Genomic DNA, 17610 nt, shown 5'->3' with positions numbered 1-17610 from the left:
GCTGATTGGCTGCCGCCGTTCGCGACCGGATCACGTCTCCTCCGTGGAGGCTGGGGTGGCGGAGCACTGGTAAACAGACTCGAAGCATCTTTTTGAGTCTCAAGAAGGAAGAAAGCAATAAAGAAGGAGAGATACAATATTTTGCTGCGAAGGAGCGTTTAAACAGCAGCTTCATGCATATGCAGTGAAGGCATGGAGATATCAAGGACCCCAACTCTGGTGGGAGCTCAGAATGTCTTCACGCAATCAGGTGTTGAACAAAGGAATTATTTAAAATATACGTGGCTAAAAAATCACCTAATACCTCCCCAGTAACGATGTCCACTGCTGGGATGTGTTACACAACCAGTTCTGTCCTAATGGTTGGACACGGACGGACATTATGTAACTTCTTGCTGAGACAAAAGATGCATCAGTGCATGATTCTTAGTAAACCCCAAAGAGTCCAGAATAGTCAAGTTCATCACCATAAAATTAGCCTCCGTGACATAATCCTGTCTTAATTTGCACCGAGTGCGCCACCGTGTGGGTAAAAGGCGCATCTGTAAATATGAGAAGCACATAACGTTGAATATATAATGCAAGATGCAAACGTGACATTATGGTGAAAAGGTACCCTCTACAGCACAGAGAGGGCATTTATTAGCTTACATTGTAAATTTCTGTCAATCGAATGCTGTGAATAATTCTGTAATCTGATTTTTTATTGCAGACATGCATTTTGACCTTCTCAGTCTTTTATACTTTTTAGTAATTTAAAATATAGAAAAAGATTGTTTATCTGCAATACACAGAGCAAAGAAAACTGAAATCGAGTATATAATTTAATCTAGATGCAAAGTAGGGAACAGTTTTGAGTGTCACTGTGGCTGGAGGGTAATGTTAGGAGAGAAAAGAGGAAGAAAAATGACACAAAAACTGATATTTGAGTTGTTTTATCAAGAAAGTGGCATCCAAATTGTGAAGACATGTAATAAAACTGCTAAAATAACTTAAAATCACCGGTGTCCCGATACGCTAAAACAAAATGTAGCGAGCCGACAGATCAATAACAGAAACCAATACTTTAAATAATTGATTAATAAGAAACACACCATGTGTTCTTTAAAAAAATCCAACAATAAAACTAAATTACAATCTCACAACAGTATGTAAAAAAGGTTCAACATTTAAAGAAAACACACACACCCATCTAGTGGGTCAGGTGCAGTTTCAGGTGGGTCACCATCATTTGTCACTGTGTGGCTCAGTTACAGCAACATTTACTCGACCAACGCAGCAGCTCAGACTGATCGGTAGTCGGTTACCGGTCTTCTGGAATCATCACCGAGCTTCCCAGTGGGTCCTGCACATTAGGAATGCTGTCTGCAGACTTCACACTGGCACTCTGGGACTCGCCGTCCTGCTCGCTCCTCCAGCTTTTGATGTCACTCAATTTCCCTTTAAGGTCAAGAAAGAAACACATCAGGGAGAAATACTCATCAGAAATAACCACCTTTAATCCCAAAATCTGTCTATAACACATTTAGAATCCCAAACTATCCCCATTCAACCCATTCAAAGACCAGGTGATGCAGTCAGAGCTTATCTTTATGAATTAAAAGCACAGATAAGCAATGGGCAACAGTGAAAAGTCCACTCAAATACTCACTTTTTGTCTTTACTGCTGGGTGTTCTGTCACATACTGGAAACCATTCTCATGTTCTTTGACTTCATTTGACTGGGATGGAACAGATGGTGACTAAACACACCCAGGTTGATTTTTAAAGGTGATACGTGTGAACAGGCATACCTCTGTGCATATGGACTCAGAGATGTGGCTGGAAAATGGGCCCCTATCTTCAAAATTACAAGTGCTGCTGAAATAAAAGAAGGAGGAATAAGTCGTCCACATCTTCAAGCTTTAATCACTGAGAAGAGTCGTCCGATGGCCGTACCTGGACCGCTGCGCCAGTTCACAGTCAATGGTGCCATTATCCTTAAATGGAAAAAATTACAATTATACAGGCTGAATGATTAAAAAAGGCACTACCGCTAATAGGCTGTGTCCACCTGTGGAACCTTGATGTTGTTTTTAGCACCCTTTGGATTTCCTTCCTCTGCATCTGGGTTCCTGGAACCTTTCTGGCGCTGCAGCTTAATATATTCATATGTGCTGATGCCTTTATGAACTGTTAATCCAGAAGGAATTGCATGAGAATTCATGTCCGTGGGAGGAGGGGAAAATGCATCATGGTGTCTCTTACACAGGTAGAGGTGGAAACCCAGCAGGTGAAGGAGCAGCAGGAGGGAGATGAAGCCCAGTATTACTGTGATGAAGGCTAAAATGAGGAGAGCAGCCGAACTAGTCTTGATCGGCGTTAAAGGTATGAACATAAGCCAGGTGTCGTTTCCCAAGAACGCTATGAAAAAAACGGTCCAGCAGAGGTTATACGGCTAATATGCAGGATACAGTTATACGGCTTTGATTTAATCAGACTGAAGCGATTGATCAGACAGCTTACAGCCAAACTGGGGAGCGGTCCGAAGGCTCTCTGGATGCAGGTAATGCTGGATGAATATGAACATTAGGACAATGACAAGCAGTAGGACTCCAAGTGTTGCAGAAGACAGCGCAGCAAAGAAGCACCTGGGGGACGGAAGATGCGTACATCATTTTAGCCATGACGCTCCCGGCCAGGATCATCAACCCATTCCAGCAAAGCCTGCAACCCAGCCAGGTTTTCTGTCCTACCGGATACAAAACACAGCAAATGACTCCCATGTGTTAGCGTAGGACAGAAAACCGGGTTGGGTTGCAGGCCTTGGTGGACTGGGTTGATGACCAGCACCATAGAGGACTGACAGGAGATCACCTCACCAGTAGTTTCTCCCGCCCACGCAGTTATTCAGCCATTTACAGTGGTGATCAAAGTCTTCCACACACTTGTTGCAAACGCCGCAGTGCTTCACTTTGGGGCCACTGAATTTGAAAAAAAGGATTGTTATTATGGCGATGATCAATACCAGATACCAATGCTGGGGCTTTGGTGACATACACTTTGACGTCACACAGATAGCAGCGCAGGTCCTGAATGACGTGTGCTTGTTTCGATCGGTCGTAAAGTGGCATCGGACTGGAGTAGTTCTGCTTGGCCCTCACGCTGGCGTCAGCTGGGTCTATAGTCGCAGCCGCAATATGGGTGAAAAAGTGCACGATAAAAGCCAAAGCAGTCAGCTGCACGTGGAGACTCAAGGAAAAGTCGTGCAAAAGAGCAGACGGAGGAGAGACGGCTAAAGGCTGCACACAAACGGCCCCTGTGTGCGAGAGACAGTTCTGTGTAAGTCAGCTGCTCGCATGGCTGAATAAAGCTTTATGCTAACGTAAGGCAGCGTTGAACCTGTGACAGAACCGCCAGCGATTATGTCTCCAGCTTAATAAGAGGCTGCAGACACAGAGCCAGCTTGTGCAGCAGGACTACATCGCACAGACAACAAAATCCTTGTCTTCAGCGGGAGTACAAACAACACTAATGTTTACACTCCAATTTAACAGCTGTGGCGAAGCCCCAGCTCCGCAGTCAAGGATACAGCAGAGACCAGATGGTTCCACGGCAGAGGCAGGAGAGGGATGTAGATGCCGAAGCTGACTATGGCCAGGTAGCCGTACAGGAGCCAGCCCAACACCTGGAAAGGCTGAAGGGGCCACGACCAGCCGTTTATCCGAGGGGGCTTGGAAAGAATGAGTTCGGTCCTGCTGATGGTGTCCACGGGAGACGTCCGTCTCAGTCTCCGACTGCAGCAGCTCATCTAGAAGCAGCACAGGCCATTTTTACTGCGGCGAGGCCACATTTGCTCAGGAAATGAGTTATGAAAATGAGCCGCTGATGGCGATAGTGGAGCCGGAGAAGATCTACACTTGGTTATTTCTAGATGCTCACTACACAACCGTTGAATTTGTGTCAGCAAACTTTGAAAAGTGATTTTTTTTTTTAATCAAACAAACAAACAAATAAACAAGGAGTGTTATTCATAATGCCCTGAGTAAACTTCTAATCTGATCCAGAGTCAGGGTTGCTCAAGGGTCAATCTCCCCTTAGTGGCAAAAGGTTTAAAAAAAAAGAAAAAGAAAATCACATGTTTTTATGCATGACACTAATGGGATGCAGCCAAAGTTCGATTAATTTATGAAAACCATTCATCCACCTTTAAACAGTACATTTATGGATGATTAATTTGATCACTCATGAAAAATCTAAAGCGATGAGGAGATTACACGAATTCTGCGTTAAATTCACAAACCAGACTTTAGGCGATTGTCTAAAAGATGAATTACTGACCTTGAACGCAACACTACGTCCCTTTTTACACGCAAAGCCGGGTTTCCATCCCTTTATAAACCATTAGTTTTTCAGGCGAGCAGGTGTTTCGGTAAAAAGATCCAATAAACAAAAGCACGACGATATTCTGAGCACACGGCGCCGAAATAACATGGTCAAAGCGGGCATCAGGCGCTAAACATGGATAAACTGGACAAATGTGCTCGGGTTGCGTCGTCGGAGGAGCCGAGTCAGAAGTTGAAGAATCAACTCACTCAGCAGGTCGGCGGGGCGCCATGGAAACGGCCCTGACGCGCATGCGCAGCTTTCAGAGATACCTTTTCATTGATAACGCTTCAGCGACTGATTAGTCACATGCACCCGCTTATCTGTTAGTCTGTCCCGCAGCTGTGTGCACGTCTGTAGTGACTCTTCACGGTTATCTTGTTTTTTTCCCCCCAGAGTTAAATGCAAGTGCAACGTTTTCATTACAACTTCTGAGTGTTCAACGGGAACTGCAGAAGGTTCAGTACTTCTGCTTTCTAAAGTTAAAAAAACACTCTCTTTGTTATGCTAATGATTTTTGTGTAACTACATGCTATATGCATTCTGTTTTCATTTCCCTACTTTTTCTGACACCGATAAAAACACTGATTCAAAGCCGCACAACTTTTACAAAGTCATTGTATTTTTACATCCAGAGGACGTTAAAATTGCTTTTTTCAAACCCATTCTACAAGTGAGAGCCTTGTTTATGTGCCTGTTGAACCACAACCAGTTATAAATACAGATGAAAATGTTTATTTTGTTTTAGGTTTTGGACTCATATTCAAATCCATACAATTACACAACTCATAATCACATATATATAAAAAAAAAAGTCCACACACACTTAATATAAGTATACGAGCGAACACAGGGATAAAACCAGGTTTAAAAGGCAGTGTGTTGTGGTCAGCTGTTGGGTGTATTCTCTGGCTCTGGAGACTGCAGGAACTCATAAGGATCATGAACCATTTCCGACTGGTCACCCAGGTGTGACGGACTCCCTGTGGGGTAATGGAAATATAGCTCTTATGAGGTTACAGTTCAAGGAAAGCAGAGGAAATATTGTACGAAATACATTGGAGGTTAGGAACTATTCATGGATTTTGTACAATTACTGCATTTGGTCTGATATATAATGTATATCAGATATATTTTCACATTCATTTTTAAAAACAGGCCTTTGTTTTGGTCTGACATAACTATGAAATTAAAGCTGCTCTCGTTTTTTACCTAAGTGATGCTGGTCTCTCTCTGAAGCATTGGACAGCGATGACAGGTTTGATGATGGTCTGGAGCCGACTCTGTCAACCTGAGCCTCCTGGAACTCCTGCAGGAGTTTGTCCGTGTCATCAAAGTGCTGCTGGCCCTCCTCGTGCCCCGGCTCTTTTTTCACTGTTTTCCCTAATGAGTAAAGATGAAGAGTCTGATTATTATGAGTCTGATTTAATTATTTACCCCAATGTGTATGTGACCTTAACATTAACACCAAAAAATTCAACCATTATTACCTAATGAGTTGAGCATGGATATATCCAGAGACATGTCAGGGTAGTTCTTCATAGACATGAAGTCTAGCACTGAGCCACTGTCTCCCAGGCCTGTACCATCAGACATCTGTACGGAAATACGCTTAAATAAGGGAGAAAATGGATAAAACATCGCATTTAACAACCAACCTGCATGTCACACACACTGGAATTGGCCTCATCGGGTTTGGCCACCATGTTTCTTTTCTGAAATACAAAAAAAACACAGAAACAGGTTTATTTGGTAAAACTCTTGGGCCTTTTTAAACAAAACAAAACAAAACATGATGGCATCTGCACATCAGGAATGTGCATTTTATTTACAACAATCCAACTTGCAGAACATAACGCATGACAGTTATGTACCTGTGGTGTGTAGTTCCCGATTTAACATCACTGCTGCAGCTGTTTCTGCTTGTTCTCTTCCTCCGTTAAGAGAGCATAAGCTGCTGACAAAGGTTTTCTCATTCGCACTACATTAACGGTTCTGGACTCTTGTCACTATAGCCTTTAGGATACCGGTATGTGCTAGAAATGATTCAGCTGTTGCTTTATGGCAAAACAATTCATAAGCAATTGTTTTCGTGTGTGTTATTAGTGCATGTACACAGGTGCAGGAGATTCTTACACTATAAGTACATGGTCAAATACCTCTCGGATTTGGGAGGCAGCTTTAAGGTGGTCGCTCGCAGTCATTTTGTCTAGGAGTTCATCCACCCAACGCTTGGTGATGCTTCCGCAGCCTTTAACAAACTCCTGCAAGCTGAGGGTGAAAAAAAAGACAAAATTCAAAATAGCCTGCAGATTTTAGCTCAAGAATTTAACACAAGGAAAGATTCTCTTCATACCTGAGGGCACACTGCACGCCTGTTTCATCGCCGTAGGCCGAGTAGAGCATGTCAATCTCATCAGACTGCAGGTCAGGAAAGACCGAGTTGTTTTGAAGGGTCTGGACGTTGTAGGCACTGCTGAGGAACGTGACTATAGAACCCAACACAAAAGCAATTTTGAGTGTTCTGAACAGGTAAACTTGGGGATTCGGCGTGAATCGCATGCCACAACAAACATGAGCATTTTGGTGTACCTTTATGTCTCCTGTCATCCTTGAATCCGAGTGTCGTTAATCCAGGAAGAAGCTTATTAGACAGCGAACTCAGGTCTACTTTGTGAGTCTCCTCTTCTGCAAAATTCAAGAAGAATTCACTTCTTTAGAGACGTCACGGATGCTAAATATACATGCAGAAGTTATAAGACTGGGCTATTAAAGGTTTTTAGTAAATTACACAAAGATAACCGACCTTCTGCATCAGGATCAAGCTGATTTACAACAGTATAAAGGAGAGAGCCATCTGTCTCTTTACGCAAGTGACCAATCTGAAAACACAGATTACACAAAGTAAATAAAAGCCATACTACCCCTGCTTACTCATCTAACAAAAGGTGGAAGAAATGTGATGTTTGTGTAAAAGACTGGCGTGTGTGTACTGATATAAGATTAGTGAGAACCTTGGAGCTCGGCATGTATCTGTTGATCCGATCCCGAGCTTCATCGGCTGAATGTTCAACAAGAGCGAGAACGTGCTCTTCTGCTGTGCTGTCAGTCACGCTGCAAGCATTTCCCTCTGGTTCATACAAATAACTGAGAGATAGGAGGTAGAGTGGTGTTTGGTTTTAACATCGGGTGCTCAAAAAACAAAACAAATCCCATGAATTATTTTACTAAAGGTATTGATGCCAAACATCAGAAGTACCTGATGACTTCCTTCATGACTTTGACTGGCTGTTTCTTGGACTTCTTGGCTGATTCCACTGGGAGGGGGATTATCTCTGGAGGTGGGATATCTGCTGTCAGGTCTTCGTCTCCCAAAATGGCAACCTGCTGGGTGTAGTCCATATCCTGCATGAACGACATGCTGCGCTTCAGGGCCAACAGCCGCTCCTATAGATATAAGCAATAGACAGTAAGCATATGAAGGAAAAGTCATAGGCCAGCTAACAAGGATGGTTCTACTGTATTTTACTGGGTCTCACTTGCTAGAATTTAAACACCACATGATTTCTCTACTATATAGTTTTACCTTGCTCATCATCTTGAATCCCGTGTGAAGCAGTTTTTTGGCAGCTTTGTAGTAAACAGTTTCTGGTCGGTTGTACACTGTGGCATTGTCACACATCAGCTTAAAGTCCGCCTGAAGGTTGGAAGGTGATTCAGGGAGGTGTAAGAGAGAGCTTTAGGAATAGATAGAGCTTTACTTGCGCACATCACAGTGTTGTAAAATTGAATACTCACCTTAAATTCTGTAACTGTATTGTATTCATTGTTTATAATCTTGTCTTTCATGGTGCTGAAGTCCATAGGATGCTTGATAAATGTTGAGTAACCCGGAGCAATTGCTTCCGTTACAGGAAAGGCAAAGAATCCATGTGGATCTTTCCTGGAAAAATGAGGATGGACAATTGTTGTTAAAAATGGCTTCAACTATGAAAAGCCTAAAGGTGACTGAATTAAAAGCTGCCGCACCTACAAATACGAGGAAATAACTATAAAATCTAACTTGACGACCATCACTGAGTATCAAGGCTCATTAAAGAACTGTGAAGTATGCTGTGTCAAGTTAATGTATTTAGAAAGAATTCGGCTTCCTGACCTCTGCAGTTGCCTCAAAAAGTGTTCCAGCAGTTGCTGACGTGGGGTCGATTCGTTCTCTGCGTTGGAAAAATATAAAAAATTTGCACAAAACAACACAAATGCAATTAACAAATAGCATTTTTACTTGCTGGAAAACAGACACTGCACTTGCACAGACACACAGATATTTTTACCTTGTTGCGTCCTACATGCTCGCACCGGTCTGTCTCCCGATTGTTCTATTTCCACCTTCATATTGGGTCGAAACTCCTCCACTTCAGGTTCTATCTCAAAATCTCTATCTCTGTCTTTCTTCTTTTTCTTCTCTTCTGGCTAATAAGATAATGAGCCAGCTCATTATAAAAGATTGTAAGTGCAGATGATCCTAGTTGACCGTTTTCACTCACCTCTAATGATATACTTATAGTTTTGGACAAAGTGAAGGGTTCAACAGGCACACCAGTGGCAGATGTAGTAGCTGCTGCTGCTTCTGATTCATTCTGTTCTCGTTCTCTCTTCTTCCTCTTTTCTTCCTAGTTGAGAAAAATATATTTCTTTGCAAAAAATTTCAACAAAAAAAAGTCCACAGCACTGAGAAACTTGCAGACTTTTCCCAACAAACCTTACGACGCCTTCTCTCCTCATCATCCACATATTTGTCTTTATCCTTTTCAGACTTCTTCTTCTTCTTTTTCTTCTTCTCTTTGTGGCGTTCGCGTTCATGGTCCGATCTGTCATCGTAGTAGCTGGAATCATGGCCCGAACCAGACAGTTCAGTCACCTCACTCCCTCCCACTTTGAGCACAAGCTTCAACGGTTTCTCAAGCGCCTTGTCTTCATAGTCTACACCCAAAACAAACAACACAGGGATACTTACAATCTGCTTTCTTTGAACGTGAAAGTGTTGCAGGTGTAACAAAAAACAAAGCCCAAACTAATAGCATTACTAGATCTGGCTAATGTGTGAGAAAACACGTTGCTCTCTAGCTTTGCCATAAATACATCAGATAGCCTCAAGTCAGGTCAAGCGAAGACAACAAAAACATAAACGTTAATCAACATTTTCTAGACTTCTTATCGGAATTGCCAACAGCATAAACGAGAGCAATGATGAGTACAACGCTGGCGGATCTTTACGCAAAGCTAAAGAAACCTGCTCCATTTGCCAGTCTAGTCAGCCATGTTAAGCTAGTTAAATAAACAAAGCAGCGGGAAGGAAAAAGAAATGCTGCAATAGTGAATAATAAAGTAGTCATTGAGTACCATCCACAGTCCTCCATTCCGGTTTATGTTTTTTGTGCTTTTTTCCCATAGCAATTTAATCAGGTTCAGATTTATTGGAAGAACAGCTTATCAATAGAAGGATGCTCGTCAGGGAATCGGATGTACATAAAAAATGCACATGACGTACTTCCGTCTCCTTCTTCTTCTGTTGGCGTCCAAGTTGATGCATTACTGCCACCTTCTGGTCCTCTCTCTCATTTATTTATCTGTATATGCTTATTGACAGCCCAGCACAGGTAAAAAAAAAAAATAATTAAAAAACATTTAAATACATTTTACAAAAACAACTCCCCCACCACAACTGTCTTCCCACCTGGACAATCTACAAAGCTCAAAATGTTCTTTTCATCACTATCCACCTTTCCCAGTTCCCTCACTCCATCTATCATTTTGCTTTCCTCACTATACTGGCTGAATATCAAAAGCATTCTCTGCTGTTTCCAGTTCGTGACAATACTCACATGAACTTGGATGCTTCCCTAGTGTATAGCATACTGATTAAACACTCTCATATCCTTAGACCACCTCATCACCTTTTCACCCAAAACACCCCTCTTGTACCCTCTCCTTCTCCAGACTCATTAGCAGAACAGACAAGGCCTTTTGAGCTGTAATAAAAAGGTTTCATCACAGTTGCATCGCTACAATTGCTAACAACAAATTTGATTTAAAAGAGACAAGGACAACCATGTTTTCAAATGTATTGTTACACAAATATTACATCGCACATTCCACTTTTTGAAAACACGCCTACTGAAAAATACCCCATGCCTTGTTAGAACAGTATTATGAGCTGAACCAGGCAGGCCTCTTCCTAGGAAGCTCAACGATCCGCTTGTCTTTGTCAGTCTCTCTTGGTGTCTCCCCCTCATATATTAGAACCGTCTCCGTGGCTGGAGCTCTCAGTGGACCACCCTCTGTTGCAATGATTTGCTGGCGAATCAGGGTGGTTTCTTTGCAAACCTTAGCGTAACAGAAGCCACACAAGATGTGTTTCTGTTTGAGATGGCCGCACTCTGGACACGGCTCAATGTTGGTCTGAAAAAAAAAAAATCGACAAACAACAGATTGTGTAAAGAAGATCTTGCACTACAAATGTTATTTGAGTAAAAATGGAAACCTTTTCTTTAAAAGTGAGCTGTATGCAATCTAAAACTGCCCATGGGCTCCAAAAGGATTTGATCCATTATTAAAGCCTCGTATAGTTGACAGTCATGATCATTATGATTTAATATATTTTTGTTAATGTGCATTTTAAAAGACATTTTAAAATTGGTTTTGATGGCATTTATTGATCTAAGGTTGTAGAACCTCAGGAATTCTACCTGGACTTTAAGGAGTTTTTCTTTAGCTCTCCTCCTGGTGCGGTTAACTTCTATAGTCCTTCTCTTCTTCGGTACTGCCATCCATAAAATGCTGTCCAAGAATCCGGGTGGCTGCTCATCTTCATTTGGGGGCTGCGGCAGGAGTCCTGGGCCGTTTACTGCCAAGGCTGGAACTACACGCACACACGTTTCAAAAGATTGAAAATAGAATGACAAGACGTATGCCAGCACATCGATGCTGTTGTTTCAACGTCAGGGGCTTGTTTCAATTATTAGCAACAGTCAGTAAACTTACCTAACTGTCTGTCCAGTCCAGCCGCCTGCAGGAGTCGTTCTTCAATGCGGAGCAGAGACCATCGGAGTCTGTGAACCACTGTGGCGATATTCATGGTTGTTATCAGGTGTACGCTCAAATCCTTACGCTTCCACCATGTCAAAGGGCTCACGGTCACTGAGACCGACGCGTCATCAAAGCGCGACGACAAACTTCTTCTTTTTCGTGTGTCGCTTTTCTTCGGTTTGCTGCCATCTATTGATATTATGTAGTAACGCAATGCTATTTTAAGACATTGCCAGGTTTCAATCCCCTCAAAATATTTGTGTTTTTATATTCGTAGATATTTCAATTACATTCTATTTTGCGAAACAAATATACTTTTGGTTCCGCATTTACGGTGTCACTGTACGATGTCGTTCCTAACAGGCAATATTAACATGTACATATTGGTTTGCAGTATATTTAACCATTACAATCGTGAAAGAAAATCATTTAATGAGAGTTTCAAAAATATTTTGCAGGGAAAAATAGGCTGATGGTTGTAGCATCAGCCTGTGCTGCTGGTGGAACTGCAGATACTTGATAATACTTTAACGCGGGCTTGTTGAAAAAAGCTATGATAAATTGTCTGCTGCTATCTGCTATATTTTCTTCGTTCCAAAATTCTAAAATGTTGATTCTGTTTGATGCACCTATTGAGAAAAGCTTGGCGCCATTTATTTACACTTATTACACCAGGCCTCCACCGGTAGGTGGCGGTACGAGCACATCCGCTGTTGTGGACGAGCCAAAAGAAGAAGCGGAAGAAATCAACGCGCTAAATTCGAGTGTGAAGACTGACAGGCCGGTAGACGACAGATGTTTGGTACCTTTCCTAGAGTGTATTAGATAACAGATCTGGTATATGGTAAGTAGTGTTTTAGCTTTGTAAGTTTAGCAGACATACTCTTGCTAAGAAATGTTGACGTTAGCAGTATTAGCTAAGTTAGCTCGATCACCGTGTACTTGATGTGCACAAGCTAAATTTCCTCTGTTGTCGATGTAAGTTTTAAATCCTCCTCCATTTATATCCGGACAGATAAATAGCCTCGATTGAAACACTAATCCTCCCTTTCTATCTGAAGTTTTTCTTTGAAGCCTTTCTTGTTGGAATATCGGCATTTTTCCAGGAATGGATGGTGAAATACTGGAAGTGGGGAACCAAAAACCTGTAATCCACATTGAAGTCTGTGTAAAAACCTGTAGGTAAGTAATAAATTCAGCGACGGTTGTGCATTTTGGCTCAAACTGCAGAAATGAGCGCAGCTGCAGAAAATTCAGAAGCACTTTAAAAGAGTTTAACACAAGCACAGTGTCCATGAAGTAATGCTTATAAAAGACAGGCCCATTATTGTATTATCAGGGAATTCAGGTGTCTTTCTGGTTTATTTTTCAGCACGGCTGCAGGGTCTGACATCAGGACACATGTTCTCGCTCTTCTGAAGCGCCACAGCATGGTGTTTGGAACTTACAGATGGACAGAGTTTGATGAGGAGTTTCTACAGAAACACGTCGATTCTGTATTTCTGGCTGATCTTGGGCGAATTGTAATGCACCAAATGTGTTTGTTTTTTTTTTATAGAAATAAGTAGTGCTTAAACCTGTCATCCCTTTAACTTGGTTCTGAATTCAGCCTCTAGACCTGGGGAACTGCTCACTTTCTGTTCACATATTCACCCTGAATGAAGATGGACCCAGCTTGCTCGCTCTGGAGGAGGATGAGGAGCTGACGGCAGCCAGCCACTGGATGCTGCCGGCAGGTAACACTGCAGAGGAGAATGCGTTAAAATAAGCGTGAGTGTTCTGAGGCTTCAATTAAAACTTCATAGTTGTGTAACCAAAATCTTTTTTTTTTCTTTCCTAAAGCTGAATTTAATGGGATTTGGGAGAGTCTGGTCTATGAGGGGAATGTAAAAACAAAGGTAAAGCTGAAGACTATTGAGGTCACTTTATGCTGTTGGACTTCACATTGATTTTCTTTTCCTGCAGCTGTTGGATTACGTTACGACGACCATTTTCTTCTCTGACAAAAACGTGGACAGCAACCTGATTTCCTGGAACCGGGTGGTGCTGCTTCATGGTAAATGGCTCCTGTGAATATCTCATTGTTTCCTAATATTGTGGGGCTTAGGTTCACGTGTCTTTATTACTGTGCCTTCAGGACCCCCAGGCACAGGGAAGACGTCACTGTGCAAAGCACTCGCGCAGAAGCTGTCTATCCGACTGTCAAACCGGTATGACAACCCTAATCTGAGAGATAATGCTCCATCAGTTGCTGCTCCAGCATTTATAATCTCAAAATTGCCCTTGTCTCACTGCAGGTATGCTTACGGCCAGTTTGTGGAGATCAACAGCCACAGCTTGTTCTCCAAGTGGTTTTCAGAGGTTCGCCTGTCTGTTTTTATACTGTATTGCTCATTTTAAGGATCCTCTACTGGTCCTTGTAACTGATCCTGTTTCTCACAGAGTGGTAAACTGGTGACAAAGATGTTTCAAAAGATCCAGCAGCTGATTGACGACAAAGACGCTCTTGTTTTTGTTCTGATCGATGAGGTAATTTATGCCAGACACATTACACCATCGATTTCTCTTCCTTGTGTGCTTCTTGAGGAGCTCAATGAAGAGCTGCTGTTCTTTTGATGAAACTGTTCCCTGGTTGGCAGGTGGAGAGTCTAACGGCAGCCAGGAAGGCCTGCCAGGCTGGAACGGAACCGTCTGACGCCATCCGTGTGGTCAACTCCGTCCTCACTCAGCTGGATCAGATCAAACGGTCGGTAAACAGTCATCTTCTCTGTGTAACACACAGTATGATGTCAGAAGTCCTTTTCACACTCTTGTGATCTCCCTATGCTGCTTTTAAATTGCTCATATTTCTGAATCCGGATGTGTCGGATGTATTTACAACCTTTTGCGTCCGTATTCCAGACATTCCAATGTCGTGATCCTAACAACGTCCAACGTGACGGAGAAGATTGACTTGGCATTCGTGGACAGAGCTGACATCAAGCAGTATATCGGACCCCCCTCTGTGAACGGCATATACAGCATTTACCTCTCCTGTCTGGATGAGCTCATGAAGGTGAACGTTGCTGATTTAACAACTGTGTAAATCCAAAATTCCACTCCACGCTCATTTGTGGGGCTGGTGAAGTTTGCCTACATAACTCTGGGGCTACATACAATGTTGCCTATGCTTATGGCCAGCTTTGACTTATTCAAGACGGGTTGAGTACAAATATTTGTTAAAATACATAAAAATATGTGCGCGCAGTGTAAGATCATCTACCCCCGCGAGCAGCTCTTCACCATATTTGAGCTTGAGACGATGGGCTTTGCAGAGAGCGAGGTGTCCGCACACAGCTTGATCCTGAGGCATATTGCTGTGTGAGTAATGAATCTCAAACTTTCCCCACTCTACAACATCCAAAATGAAAAGAATCCGAGGTTTACACGTTGCTTCTCTCTTCACTCCTAGAAAAAGCAAAGGTTTGAGTGGGAGAGCCCTCAGGAAGCTACCGTTTCTGGCCCATGCGCTGTTTGTAAAGGTACATGTTTACTTTTGCATTGAAGACTGATGGAAACGATGGCTCGTAGTTCTAAAAATACACTCTGTTTGCCTGCAGACAATGACAGTGCCCCTTGCACAGTTTCTGGAGGCTATGAACCAAGCTGTTGATGCACAAAAGGAAGAAAAAGCGAACCTGGTCAACTGTGTTTGAACTTCCTGCGGTGCCCTAAAGGCTGACAAATGAATGTTCTCCAGTTCAGGTCTTATTTGTTCATAATGTGGAAAACCACAGATAGATAAGAAACTATGCGGCCAAGGAGGTTTACCTGCTGGCAGCACGTTCTTGAACATTGTGGCTAGTATTAACAAATATTAACACAACTTTTATTCAGGTTAATTTCTTGGTGCTGCAGCTTTGCTGGCCGAAATCTCATGTTCAAACAGGCAGTTTATACAGTTGTTGACTTATGTTTAAAAGTTCTTTTTAAAAAGCAACCAAAGTTAAGCTTTAACCCTTATTACACTTGCTTTTTGTTGTGCTTTTTTTTTACTAGCAACACTTTTGCTCCCCCCCCCCCCCCACATTGCTATCAAACTATTCGCTGGATTAAAGTATAAAAATGGCTTAAAGAAAAGCAAGAGAAATGAATAATGTTGCAGAAAAAGGAAGATAATTTAGTTTTATTTTAAATGGTTTTGTTAACTTCTAATATACTGTAACTTTCTTTCTCACTGGCATTTGTCCAGTTTGAGGATCTTAAGAGAAGACTGTTGGAAAATGTCCCCCCCCCCCCCCCAAAAAAAGTAAGAACTCACCCTTAAAGCATGTTTTTTTGTGTATAATGTTTGCATGTTTTAAAATTAGAATATCATAGTTCACATGCCAATATCAAATATTGTGTTTATATGTTCATTGTAACTATTTTGTTTACAATATTATTTAAAAACCAACTGCATGGTGCAATGATCAAATACTCCCTTGAGTCACCGCTAGGGGGCGTGCAGGCATTGTGGCACAGTAAGTAAACTTTGATTTATGTTCGTGTGTTCTTTGAGATGTGCACTGTGACATCACACTAAGGGCATTAAAACAAATGCCCAGACTAATAAAACCAGACTGCAGATGACCTTCAGACAGTCCCAGGTTTATTTTAATACCTGCTGATCCAGAAATGTCAATGCCATAAAGCAGGAAGTGCTGCCTTTTTAAGGGCAGGCCTTCTTACAACGATCCTATGCACAGGTGCACACCGATTGCGTCGCGTCTTTGGCATTAGCATCACGGACAAGTGGCATTTGAAATATTGTTAGACACCCAAGCAGGAAGCTCATCTATTGTCTGTGTGTCCTCGTCACGTTGTGTGTTTGCTCTGCTTGTCGCCTACCGGTTTAAGACAATGTGCCTTTTGTTTGTGCCTGGGCTTCCCTCCCCCTGCACTTCAAAGCTGCTCCTGAATGTTAAACACCTATTTCATTTGGATTTGCACATTTTATTCCAGAAGTCATTATTTGCTGTATCAACTGATAAATTCCACTGATTTTATACTGCAGAAGATGAGTGGAATCACAACGTAGAGAGAAGCGAAATGGGAAAGGAGCGCTGCAAAACAGGGCGCGGTAAAGACCATAATTGCTCTGTCTGGAGGCATTTTCTCTTTGACTGTTGTTGATCCAGAACCTGGCAGCTTTTAAAAAGCAATCAAGACGGAGGAAGAAGAAAAGCCAAAAGCCTTATTGTTCCACAGTGTATCAATGTTTCAGGCAGTTTGAAAACAAATAAAAGTCCCCTTTTTGCTGTTCAGTGCTGAAAGCGACAGAATATCACTCAGTGCGCCAATAATTACTCTAATTGTTTGACCGCTGAACTAATTTTATAAATGTCTCAGGGTTTAGTCTTCAGGAGTTTATATTACATCAAAAAGGGAGTTCTGCGGGGATGATGAGCCGTGTCCTCTCCAGAAACACAAAGCCTGTGTGCCGGCTTTCCAGTTCTTCCTCCATGTGACGGCCTTTGATGATAAATCCAGCTCCAACTTTCATCTGGCTGAACGCCGACTTTAACTCTCCCTGCCTCTTGTCTGTTCTCCTCTTGTCCGTGTTGAGGTTTCTTTTGTCCATATGCAAGTGGGCTGGTCCTTGAAATGGACCAGGAAGCGGACACGTGTCCTGCTTAATAATTAGTGTTTGAGGGATCAAATCGTTTTCATCTTTCACCACTGAAACATGTAACTGTCCTCATCCTGCTAACAGAGGGTCAAACAGGAAGGCAGTACTGGGTGTTCTCCCAGTTCATGGTGGTATTCTGGGACAGGCCTGCTTCTCTATTTGGTAGCAGGGGAAAGGTGCTGGTTAAATTCCTCCTGGCAAACCTTTCTCACTCTATACGGCAACAGATAAGAAAAGGGTTTAGTTCACACTCCAGCTGATAAATTAATAAACTTTATTAAACCAGGGGAGGAAATCGGTTCTGCCAAAGAGAATCAACATTTCTAATACTGTAAGAATTAGGGGAATAAGATAAGAGGACAAATACAAATGTAAAAATACTAAATGCAATAAGTAACCAGCTCTGTTTCTAATTATAGAAGCACTACGAAAGTTAAAGGACTCCTTTTTCCTTCTTCACAGGCAGTGCAGTGTTTGCACAACAGTGACTTCAAACCCATGTTTTCATC

At 42.3% G+C, this 17610-nt stretch overlaps 4 protein-coding genes across 8 annotated transcripts; 1 reads left to right on the top strand and 3 right to left on the bottom strand.

Moving 5' to 3' along the window:
* Positions 1–919: 919 nt before the first annotated feature.
* zdhhc11 (zDHHC palmitoyltransferase 11) lies at positions 920–4699 on the bottom strand. Of its 3 annotated transcripts, none has more exons than XM_011605695.2 (11): positions 4575–4699; positions 3572–3790; positions 3040–3218; positions 2862–2963; positions 2506–2630; positions 2248–2403; positions 2054–2172; positions 1939–1979; positions 1794–1860; positions 1652–1721; positions 920–1440 (listed from the first exon to the last, which is right to left on the bottom strand). In XM_011605695.2, the coding sequence occupies exons 2-11, from the start codon at positions 3788–3790 to the stop codon at positions 1304–1306; spliced, it is 1215 nt and encodes a 404-aa protein (XP_011603997.2). In that variant the 5' UTR covers positions 4575–4699; the 3' UTR covers positions 920–1303. The 3 variants fall into 3 exon arrangements, with proteins under 3 accessions (XP_011603997.2, XP_029694795.1, XP_003966224.3); XM_029838935.1 differs by lacking the exon at positions 4575–4699 and adding an exon at positions 4321–4568; XM_003966175.3 differs by lacking the exon at positions 4575–4699 and adding an exon at positions 4321–4568 and having other exon boundaries at positions 1794–1857.
* A 382-nt stretch (positions 4700–5081) lies between these two features.
* brd9 (bromodomain containing 9) lies at positions 5082–9929 on the bottom strand. Its single transcript, XM_011605697.2, has 17 exons — positions 9766–9929; positions 9125–9345; positions 8910–9035; positions 8697–8835; positions 8522–8579; positions 8164–8308; positions 7952–8062; positions 7625–7812; positions 7380–7512; positions 7172–7247; positions 6958–7053; positions 6722–6854; positions 6525–6636; positions 6024–6080; positions 5856–5961; positions 5578–5748; positions 5082–5348 (listed from the first exon to the last, which is right to left on the bottom strand). Exons 1-17 carry the CDS (start codon positions 9812–9814, stop codon positions 5254–5256), a joined length of 2016 nt encoding a protein of 671 aa, XP_011603999.2. The 5' UTR covers positions 9815–9929; the 3' UTR covers positions 5082–5253.
* A 544-nt stretch (positions 9930–10473) lies between these two features.
* Positions 10474–11594, bottom strand: mrpl32 (mitochondrial ribosomal protein L32). Its single transcript, XM_003966097.3, has 3 exons — positions 11407–11594; positions 11112–11284; positions 10474–10824 (listed from the first exon to the last, which is right to left on the bottom strand). The coding sequence occupies exons 1-3, from the start codon at positions 11498–11500 to the stop codon at positions 10573–10575; spliced, it is 519 nt and encodes a 172-aa protein (XP_003966146.1). The 5' UTR covers positions 11501–11594; the 3' UTR covers positions 10474–10572.
* A 545-nt stretch (positions 11595–12139) lies between these two features.
* On the top strand, positions 12140–16062 carry trip13 (thyroid hormone receptor interactor 13). 3 transcript variants are annotated; one of them, XM_003966176.3, is made up of 14 exons: positions 12140–12295; positions 12558–12633; positions 12824–12974; positions 13061–13187; positions 13294–13349; positions 13417–13507; positions 13589–13661; positions 13749–13812; positions 13894–13980; positions 14091–14197; positions 14353–14506; positions 14699–14811; positions 14903–14972; positions 15051–16062. In XM_003966176.3, the coding sequence occupies exons 2-14, from the start codon at positions 12560–12562 to the stop codon at positions 15144–15146; spliced, it is 1263 nt and encodes a 420-aa protein (XP_003966225.2). In that variant the 5' UTR covers positions 12140–12295; positions 12558–12559; the 3' UTR covers positions 15147–16062. The 3 variants fall into 3 exon arrangements, with proteins under 3 accessions (XP_003966225.2, XP_011604000.2, XP_029694794.1); XM_011605698.2 differs by having other exon boundaries at positions 12156–12295; positions 12513–12633; XM_029838934.1 differs by lacking the exon at positions 12140–12295 and adding an exon at positions 12331–12429 and having other exon boundaries at positions 12513–12633.
* Positions 16063–17610: the final 1548 nt, after the last annotated feature.

This window comes from Takifugu rubripes, chromosome 7 (assembly GCF_901000725.2).
Source record: "Takifugu rubripes chromosome 7, fTakRub1.2, whole genome shotgun sequence".
Taxonomy (NCBI): Eukaryota; Metazoa; Chordata; class Actinopteri; order Tetraodontiformes; family Tetraodontidae; genus Takifugu; species Takifugu rubripes.
Note: the sequence above shows the minus strand (reverse complement) of the source record. Positions and strands in the feature narration are given on the sequence as shown.